Consider the following 10128-nt stretch of genomic DNA (forward strand, 5'->3'; position numbering starts at 1 on the left):
ACCTTAATTATTGCTCAAATATACAGTTTTAAGTACTTAATAACTTACACTTGCCATTTTTACTGCTATGGTGCTTATAATTCACAACGATCCACATTAATGGTGTTAACAGATATAGATAACAATGGTATTCGAGTAGAACACACATATACAAAGTCCATTCAACGGTTTCACCTCGATCATCAGTGAGTTTGAACTCAAGCGGGCAGTGTATGGTGTGATCATCCGAGAGCACTCGTCCAATTAAAAGTTATATTTGAACAATCCTGTATAATACCTGTATTTACACCTAATATTATATAACTGTCGTCTGTCATTTGCCATTGTGATTGCTTCGATTAGTGTCGTAGTGGTGGTGTAATCTGTGGCCGCCTCCAGGTCCATCTGCTCTCCGTATCTCGCTCCCTAATGCTACTCACGCCCCTCTGCATATCCAGCGCCACACAAGTCATCCCTGAATTTTAGTGTAACACAAATAAAAGTGTCAGAACTCTAATAGAATGTTGCAGTTAGTCACGGGTATGTAATTCAAAAACAACTCTACAGATATTAGCGCTGGAAACTTTAAATTGCAATAGATTTATTCGTATATGTTGTGAGAGCGAAGAGAAATGACGCATAAATTGTTCACAGCTGTTTTGCTTCTTGTAAGCTCAATTATTACTGTGAGTGTTGGTCACATTAGTGGTGCACGTCATGTTTTGGACGAAGTTCCTTTAATTGATGGCCACAACGATTTCCCTTATAATATTTTCTCGTTGGAACACAACAATTTGGATAATTTTGATTTTACGCAAAATTTGACCAATAATCCTAAATGGGGCAGTTGTACTTCTTGTTACACGGATTTGCCGAAATTACGGAAAGGAAAAGTTGGTGCCCAAGTAAGTAGCACTCGTAGCTGTTTGAGAATTGAACATTTGACTGATAATATTTTGTAATAGTTTTGGGTCGCGTATGTCGCTTGCAATACGCAATATCGTGACGCTGTTTCGAAAACATTGGAACAAATAGATGTAATTAAACGTTTGGTGAAGAAATATCCCAAGGATTTACAATTCGTTACTGATTCCGATGGCATTATGGACGCTTTCCGTCAGGGAAAAATTGCGAGTATGATTGGTGTCGAAGGAGGACATTCAATGGACGCACGAGTCGGTGTGCTAAGAATGTTGTATGAATTAGGAGCGCGTTACATGACTTTGACTCACACTTGCCAAACACCTTGGTATGGATGCCAAACAAATTTCGAAATCTTTATTATAATAACTACTTTAAATTTCAGGGCAGATAGTTCTTTCGTTGACATTAAAGAGCCGATCCACAATTTGACCGAGTTTGGACGGGTATGTTGTGCATTTGCACAATGCACAACATTTATGTATTCTGATGATGCAATATTTATTTTTTTAGGCGTTGGTAAGAGAAATGAACCGAATGGGGATGATGGTTGATTTGTCTCATGTGTCCCACAACGTCATGAACCAAGCAATATCGGAAAGTCGTGCCCCGGTTATATTTTCGCATTCATCTGCGTGGGAGGTGTTTAATCATCACAGGAATGTGCACGATGATACGTTGAAAATGGTTCAAATGAACAATGGCATTGTAATGGTTAATTTTTATCCGGATTTTATCACCGCTACACCGGAAAAGGCAACCATTCACGATGTTATGAGTGAGTTCATTCAATTCATATCGTATTTATTTATTTTAATATCATAATACCTTTCAGAACATATCAATCATATCGCCAAGGTCGCGGGGCATGATCATGTTGGATTAGGTGGGGATTATGATGGTGTAAATCGGTAATTAATACCTATTACAATATTTTATAGATAAAAGTAACATATTTATTTTTTTAGTATGCCAAAGGGATTAGAGAATGTATCCAAGTATCCCAATCTTTTAGATGCTTTGGCTCTGGAACAACCAACGGTTTGGACACATGAAAATTTGGCGAAATTAGCGGGAGGCAATTTAATTCGCGTATTCAAGGATGTTGAATTGGTAAATTTTGGAGCATATCATATAATTGTATAATTTGTTACACATTGTTATTATTTAATTAGGTTCGTGACCAGTTGGAAGATGAAGAACCTTTACAGGATTGGATTTCTAAGGAAGATTTATTGAAAGTCGAAGAGTTGAATCTTCTGAAACAATGTCGCACATTCTTTGATGATGAAGAACTTGTGAAGAAACCGTAAACTGTAGCTGTGAATTCGTTGTTCATTAAAGTTTCATCAAAATATAAATTTGTGGGTTATCTTTAATTGATTTGTCGGAATCATCTTAATGTGTCACATTTTAAATTTTGTGTCAATTGGTGATTTCGATTTTGCAAAGCGTGTCTACAAAATTTAATGTAAAATTTAAAACCGTGAATAACGCAGGTTCAAGTGTGACTTTTGATATAATACAAGTGCAATAAATCTATAATAAACTGCTCGGTATATTACAAATAATAATTTTAAAAAACCAAGACCCATTCTACCAAATCTCCTTGCTTACAACACTAGATTGAAAGTGGTTGGAAATATCAAGCAGCTTTTGGGCTCCTAGCCTGTCCTCTAGTGTCACCTAGTGGTACATCTTTAATAATTAAACATGGCGCACAGTTTGATGGCGCTGGCGCTTGCGTAATGGTATTGTTTAGTAGAATGTGAATGACTGCTGAAAATCCTCATTTTAGACGAATTTTTAATATTGTGCATTAATTTTACCGTAAGTACTCACTTTCTGAATATCTTAAGAGTGTCGCCTTGCCCGCCCAGTGCGCTACATTGGGACACAGGCGTAGAATGTAGGGTTATGTGCTAATGCGCTGCTAAACGAAACGTTGGAGTGAGTAAACAATGCCCTATTGCACTGATAGCAATCAATTTGTGTTTCAGTGTAAAAATGGCAGATCAACAGCAATTTTTCTTGAAATGGAACGACTTCCAGAGCAATATGGTGACATCGTTTAGGCATCTACGCGACGAGAAGAGCTTCACTGATGTCACTCTTGCCTGTGAAGGGCAGACATGCAAAGCCCACAAAATGGTGCTATCAGCATGTAGTCCTTACTTTAAGACACTTTTAGAGGTATTTATAGCTCTATTTATATATCACTTGCTGATAACCCACAATTGCTTTGCTATTACAGGAAAATCCATCCAAACATCCAATCATTATTCTGAAGGATGTTGCCTACAGCCACCTGCAAGCCATCTTAGAATTTATGTATGCTGGTGAAGTGAATGTAAGCCAAGAACAGTTACCTGCATTCTTAAAAACTGCAGATCGACTTAAAGTGAAAGGATTGGCTGAAGCTCCTCAAGCCATTAAGAGGGAATAATGAAAGCAAGGTGGAATATTGTTTTATTAATAAGACTATTATTGATAATTGCCAACACAGCAAAAAACATACATTCAAAACACACTAAACTTAAGATTTGGACCACAAATGAAAACAAAAATATGTTTACACCATGCATCACAAATTCTCTTTCTTTTTCTTAATTATATATAAGGATATTAGTTTATTTCTTTCTTTTTTTTTATAATTTGATGATACTTTGAACTTATATTTTGGATACACAATTAATACTTATGGACACACTTATGTGAAGTTTTAGAATGCAATCTGTTAATTTTTTAATTATTTTATATACGCTAATGTTTAATAATGAATGAAAAGGAGATGATGATAATAAACCGAATATTTTATTTTTGATAAATGTGTTTTCACACAGAAAGTTGAATGCATAAATATAGCAGGAAGTATGTGTTGGTCATGTCAGAATATCACACAACTGTACACTCACTCAGACTAGACAAAGACATTTGATATTGTAATGTCAGCAAATACAATATATGCTATAATTGAGAGATACATTTTTATATACATAATATGATAGCATTATTGTTACACAACATGGACTAAGAGAAACCACTCTGTTACCAATTGTTACTTCTGTTTGTCTTCATTTCGTTTTCATATTTTGCACTTTGTAACAAAAAAAAAAACGATTTATTCGAATCTAAGGAAGCAAGAAAATCGCTTTGTTACCAACTGTTATCATGGTTTTTGTATAATTTTTGTTTAACCTTCACAATGTACACATGATTGTTTCAATCTCTTGCGCGTAAAGAATCGCCAAACACGACTTTGATATTTAGCTCATTAATAAATGTAATTGACTTTTTGCATTGTAACATTAATATTCAGATACAACACCTGGACTACAACAATATTTTTCAAAAGTTATGAATATTCATACAGATATATTGTAATAAATAATGTTGTACTTTATTACTTGTTCTCTTATGCCCAAATGGAGAAACGAGTTTTGTAATCATTTTTTAGGAAATTTAATTGGTTCATAACGTATATTTTCCCCTTTTGATGATAATAAATTTAAGGATTTTAAGCACATAGAACATCACAAGAAACGAAGTTGGGAATTTCATTTCATTGATTCGCTGAAAGTTGCTTTATTTTCACATAACAAACTTTTAGTTTAAGAGCCCGTGACGGCCAGACTTTCCTCGTTTTAGGAAAGATGAAAATGTTCCTATGTGTGTATCCAACATAGCAAAGAACGAACCGCAATTATGAAACCTGGATCGTGAGAGTTAAAGACTCCCCTACACGATGCATACATTTGCAACCCCCTACCCCTTCTAAATATGCTCAAAAGTAATTTTTTTAGAAAGAAGCATTTTCCTTAAAGTATGTACACCCTGTATCTCGTGAACGAATTGACATTTTAAAAGTTTGTCACCGCCTTATTAAAGCTTGAGAGTTCCTCTACACGATGCTTACCTTGTCAACCTTCAATCTTCTAGCCCTTTCCGAAGTACCCCAAAACTCATTAAAAATTGATATTTTTCAAAAAAATTAAAAACAAGGCGCGTAAAATACCCTGTATCTCATGAACTAATTGAATTTTTTAAAGTTTGATAGGGCAATTTTATAGCTCGAAAGTTTCCCTATAAAATATATTCCTTTTCAATCTTCCAACCCTTCCGGAAGCGCCCCAAAATGCTCTTTAAAAATTGACATTTTTCAAAAAAATTGAAAACATGGTGCGAAAAACACCTTGTACCTCGCGAACTAATTGACTTTTTAAAATTTTATTACCGCTATTTTAAAGTTCGAAAGTCTCCCTACGCGATGCATATCTTTTCGATCTTCGAGCCCTTCTGGAAGTACCTAAAAATGCTCTTTAAAAATTGGCATTTTTCAAAAAAATTGAAAACATGGTGTGGAAAACACCATGTATCTCGCGAATTAAATGACTTTTTTAGAATTTGTCACCGCTATTTTAAAGTTCGAAAGTCTCCCTACACGATGCATACCTTCTCAATCTTCCAGCCCTTCTGAAAGTGCCCTAAAATGCCTTTTGAAAATTGGAATTTTTCAAAAAAATTAAAAACACGGTGTCAAAAACATCCTGTATCTTGAGAACTATTTGACTTTTTTAAAGTTCGAGAGTATCTCTACGCGATCCATATATTTCCAACTCCCTAACCCTTTGGGAAGTACTCTAAAACGCACTTTGAAAATAGCCATTTTTGTCCTTAAAATTTAATTTTTGGTCGAATAACAGGGTTGAACTTTTTTCTTAAAATTTTCCCCTCGACACATTAAATTAAAAACCTGGAATTTTGAATTCTTGATTGATAAAACAGTAATTTTATTTTAAATTTAATAAACGCTATTAATTATGAAAAAGAGTTGTTTAATTAAATATTAAGAACTACCTCATTGTGTAAAGGGGTTCTTAATGATATGATTTAAACAACTTTTCACTTAATAGCAGTAAGGAATTTTCCAGTAAATCTCATTAAGTGAAAGATGCACTCCCATCGAGACTTAAAAGTCACATACGTATCTCAGGAACTAATATATAAACAAAAACAAAAACACCCCAATGTTCAGCATCAAATCGTAGATAAGATAACATTTAAAAAAATATATATATAACATGTGCTTAAAGAAATTCCCGCTGCGATTTTCTTGGAAAATAAAGAAGATAGAAAAGAACTTTCTTCATTTTGTTCATGCCGTGATATAGATCTATAAAATGGCAGATTTAGTTTTTCCATTTTCCAAAGTTGACCAAAAACCCCTCAAAAAGATCAAGAGGTTACACTTGACTTTTTCTGGACTCGAAAACATTTTTTTAAGCTAGAAGAAAATGGAAAACGCTAATCGATTGAGTTTTCTAAGGGGATAAAAGATATCAAGTCAGTTTTCCGATAACATCATTATTTTGGAAAATAGGTGGTAAATGCTAAACGGATCATATCAAACCACTTCTCCGATTTTCCCCAAATGTTTCTATTTGAAGTAGGACATCACCAGGATTCTATTAATCCAGGTTTGGTTGCCCTATCTTAATTAGTTTTCAAGTTATTGACCATTTTTAATTATTACGTAAGTGTTGATAACTGAATATTTTAACCTGTTATATAATGTAAAATGTAAATCTATATTCAAATATAAAAACCGTTTTTCTCTATCTCTAATGGTTTTCAAGAAAAGTGCGAACAAAAAATAAAAATTGGAAAATTTATTAATATGGATTACATATTCAACATCAAAGAACATAAAGTACGAGTATGTAGAATCACATGTTCTTCAATGTTCGGTTAATAAAAAGTTAAATTTTTAATTTTAATTTTTTGTTTAGGCAATGATGGACAAATCGAATAAACCAGTTTTTCGCACTTATCTTGAAAACCATTAGAGATAGAGAAAAACTGTTATCATGATTGTATGTAGACTTACATTTTACATTATATAACATGTTAAAACTTTCAGGTATCAATTTACTATCTTTCATCCTCGTGGAAAATTCAATCGATTAGCGCTTTCCATTTTCTTCTAGCTTAAAAAAATTTTTTTTAGTCCATAAAGAGTCAAGTGTAACTAACCTCTTGATCTTTTTGAGAGGTCTTTGATAAACTTTCAAATATGGAAAAACTAAATCTGGCATTTTATAGATCCACGGCATGAAGAAAATGAAGAAAGTTCTTTTATATCTTTATTATTTTCCGAGAAAATCGCAGCGGAAGTTTTTTTAGATACATGTTATATTCCAATTTTTTAAATGTTTTCGTATCTACGATTTGATGCTGAATATTGGGGTGTTTTTGGTTTTTGTTTATCTACGAGTATATTAGTTTTACTTAATGAGATTTACTGGAAAATTCCTTACTGCTATTAGGTAAAAAGTTGTTTAAATCATATCATTAAGGGGTACACAATGAGTTAGTTCTCAATATTTAATTAAACAACTCTTTTAAATGTCAGGCGCCTCCGCCAATTTTTTCATAATTAATAACTTTTATTAAATTTAAAATAAAATTACTGTTTTAACATTCAAGAATTCAAAATTCCAAGTTTTTAATTTAATGTGTCGACGGGAAAATTGTAAGAAAAAAGTTCAACCCTGTTATTTGATTAAAAAAGTGCGATCTTGTCCTTTGATAAAAAAAATTAAGAAAAAAACTCGACCCTGTTCTTCAACCGAAAAAAATTAAACAAAAAAGTTCGACCCTGTTATTCGACCAAAAAATAAAATTTCTGGGAAAAAAATAGCTATTTTTGAAGTGCTTTTTAGTGCACTTCTGGAAGTGTTAGGGGATCGGAAAAATATAGATCGCGTAGAGAAACTCTCGAACTTTGGGATAGCGGTTAAAAACTTTAAGAAAATCAAATAGTTCCAATGCTAATTTTCAAAAGGCATTTTAGGGCACTTCCGGAAGGATTGGTAGATTAAAAAGATATGCATCGTGTATAGGCACTCTTGAACTTTAAAATGGCTGTAAAAAAAAATCAAATCAATTAGTTCACGAGAGTGCTTTGCAGATCATGTTTCCAATTCTTTTGAAAATTGCCAATTTTTGAAAGGCATTTTAGGGCACTTGCAGTAGGGCTCGCAAGTAGGAAGATCGAAAGAGTATGTATCGTGTAGGGAAACTTCCGAAGTTTAAAATAGCAATGGCAAATTTAAAAAAAGTTAATTAGTTCGCGAGATACAGGGTGTTTTTCACAGCAATTTTTTTGAAAAATGCCAATTTTTAAAGGGCAATTTAGGGCACTTCCGGAAGGGTTAGATAATTGAAAAGAAATGCAGTGGGTAGGAAGACTTTTGAACTTTAAAGTTACCGTGCCAAACTTTAAAGAGTTTAATTAGTTTGCGATATACAGGTTGTTTTGCGCGCCATGTTTTCTACACCATATTTACACACTTTATGAAAAATGCTACTTTCTAAAATACACTTTTGAGCATTTTCAGAAGTGCTTGAGGGCGGCGAGAAACTATAAAAAATCATATAGTTTGGGAGATACTGGGTGTTATTTTGCAGATATTTTGTCAATGAGCAGCGCATGTTATAATAATGTTATGAATTAAATATGCAAAAATGTAGTTTGCTAAAATAACGAATTTGACATCATAATTAGTACATCTTTGTTGTGTGTTAACTGTCAAAGGAACCACGATCTAGGTTTCATATTTGGCGATCGTTTTTTGCTGTGTTGGGTACACGCATAGAAACATTTTCATCTTTCCTAAAATGACGAAAGTCTGGCCGTCACGGGTTCTTACTCTATTTATTTTGTTTACGCGTTGACTATAATTTATTTGTCTTGTTTATGATATTGATTCCGGTTTCAATAACAATAGATCTATTCAAGTTAAACAAATTTGCATTAAAATGTATATAATGGACTAATGGTCAATAATTGATTTTTAAAAGAAACACTGGGCAAACGCGCAATTGATATTGTAATCTTATAGTACGTGCTTGAGCAGTTTTACAAATTATACATTGCATTATAAGGTACACATGTTTCTAGCTAACCAATCCGGAGAGAAATAAATATGAGAGAATATTAAACTGATTTATATACACTCAATCAGGATTTTTTTGCATTGAATGCGTTCGTGTACTTCGAATAAAGTATTAGCAGTTCTGTGAGTGGCTTAAACTTGTTTACGAATGCCAAATTATTGTTTTTAATTTTTATATCTTATTGGGTAATTGAATCATAATTTTTGCATGAGTTTTAATATGTTTTGTCTCAAGGGCATGGTCAAAACCTGAATTATAAAATAAGGTTAACTCATAACTAATAAGTTAACTCAAGTAATTATATTATTTTTTTAAACAGTTTAATAAAACAATTATTTCGCAATTTTGCGAAAATATTGCAAAAGTTATTTGCTTTGTATTAATTTAAGATAAACATGGCGACCGTAAAAATAGTTTTATATGTTTTGGACCGTTTTGTTTTGGTGGACACTTATATTTTACCGGAATATGCAAAAGAGATAAATCCAGGCACTCATGGTTTTTTTTACTAATATAAGTTTTGAAAGAAAAGTAGCCTTTGTTATTGCACTAATCCCTTGACATTTATGGGGCAATGCACGTTGGCTCGCTGTCATTGTCACTTTATGTTTTATAATTCAAATACGTCATTATTCATTAAATTCACGTTTCATTAAAATCATCTTTTTTCATTTTCATTTATTAAAATGTCCTGCGCACCATTTTCACACCAACACGCACCTCCACAATGCCCAATTATCTGTGCAGATCCAATCATTGTTTATGGAGAAATGCCTTGTCTTCTTCCTGCACCACGATGCCCCAACAAACCTCAACAATACAGTTTTAGGTTTGTCAAGCCTTGGGTTAAGCCAATTTGTTGCCGTCCACTTTGTCAACGCTCCCAATGCATCAGTCCTTTAGATTGCAATATCACATCCAGAGGATCTTTGGTTTTGTGTTGTGGAAAATGTGTTAAAGGCCAAAAAAAGAACAAAATCAAACTTGACAGAAACACTAAAACACATAATAATAAAAAATTGAAGAAAAGCCATGAAATAGATAAGAACCTCAATTTACCAGATGTTAAGAAAGATGGTTCAGAACCGCCCACTACAAGCATAATTAAATTTGATACCGAGAATGAAGATAATTCTTCATTAAGGCAATCAAAATAATGTTATTATGAAATATGGTTTCGAACTTTTCTATAACAAGAAAGATTTAACAGGATATTTAATAAGTATTTTGAATCGCCGCATCGACACAGAACAAACCTTTTTTGTCTTG

At 33.0% G+C, this 10128-nt stretch overlaps 2 protein-coding genes across 5 annotated transcripts; both read left to right on the forward strand.

Moving 5' to 3' along the window:
- Nucleotides 1–126: 126 nt before the first annotated feature.
- On the forward strand, nucleotides 127–2261 carry LOC135799651 (dipeptidase 1-like). Of its 3 annotated transcripts, none has more exons than XM_065312836.1 (7): nucleotides 127–519; nucleotides 634–884; nucleotides 945–1346; nucleotides 1414–1678; nucleotides 1736–1811; nucleotides 1869–2013; nucleotides 2076–2261. In XM_065312836.1, exons 1-7 carry the CDS (start codon nucleotides 501–503, stop codon nucleotides 2211–2213), a joined length of 1296 nt encoding a protein of 431 aa, XP_065168908.1. In that variant the 5' UTR covers nucleotides 127–500; the 3' UTR covers nucleotides 2214–2261. The 3 variants fall into 3 exon arrangements, with proteins under 3 accessions (XP_065168908.1, XP_065168909.1, XP_065168907.1); XM_065312837.1 differs by lacking the exon at nucleotides 127–519 and having other exon boundaries at nucleotides 526–884; nucleotides 945–1228; nucleotides 1286–1346; XM_065312835.1 differs by lacking the exon at nucleotides 127–519 and having other exon boundaries at nucleotides 526–884.
- A 321-nt stretch (nucleotides 2262–2582) lies between these two features.
- On the forward strand, nucleotides 2583–4303 carry lolal (lola like). Of its 2 annotated transcripts, none has more exons than XM_065312839.1 (3): nucleotides 2583–2730; nucleotides 2901–3093; nucleotides 3155–4303. In XM_065312839.1, the coding sequence occupies exons 2-3, from the start codon at nucleotides 2908–2910 to the stop codon at nucleotides 3344–3346; spliced, it is 378 nt and encodes a 125-aa protein (XP_065168911.1). In that variant the 5' UTR covers nucleotides 2583–2730; nucleotides 2901–2907; the 3' UTR covers nucleotides 3347–4303. The 2 variants fall into 2 exon arrangements, with proteins under 2 accessions (XP_065168911.1, XP_065168912.1); XM_065312840.1 differs by lacking the exon at nucleotides 2583–2730 and adding an exon at nucleotides 2832–2850.
- Nucleotides 4304–10128: the final 5825 nt, after the last annotated feature.

Source organism: Atheta coriaria, unplaced genomic scaffold, assembly GCF_025399875.1.
Source record: "Atheta coriaria isolate IRGN ID8LTWV9N9 unplaced genomic scaffold, Caltech_Dcor_3.1 hic_scaffold_9_pilon, whole genome shotgun sequence".
Classification (NCBI taxonomy): Eukaryota; Metazoa; Arthropoda; class Insecta; order Coleoptera; family Staphylinidae; genus Dalotia; species Dalotia coriaria.

Bases quoted from the DNA above. Each gene is read 5' to 3' on its own strand.
- LOC135799651 (XM_065312835.1), top strand. From the start codon at position 612: ATGACGCATAAATTGTTCACAGCTGTTTTGCTTCTTGTAAGCTCAATT. The intron at 885-944 runs GTAAGTAGCACT...ATTTTGTAATAG, and splicing joins AAGGAAAAGTTGGTGCCCAA to TTTTGGGTCGCGTATGTCGC. The intron at 1,812-1,868 runs GTAATTAATACC...TTATTTTTTTAG, and splicing joins GATTATGATGGTGTAAATCG to TATGCCAAAGGGATTAGAGA.
- lolal (XM_065312839.1), top strand. From the start codon at position 2,908: ATGGCAGATCAACAGCAATTTTTCTTGAAATGGAACGACTTCCAGAGC. The intron at 3,094-3,154 runs GTATTTATAGCT...TTGCTATTACAG, and splicing joins ACTTTAAGACACTTTTAGAG to GAAAATCCATCCAAACATCC.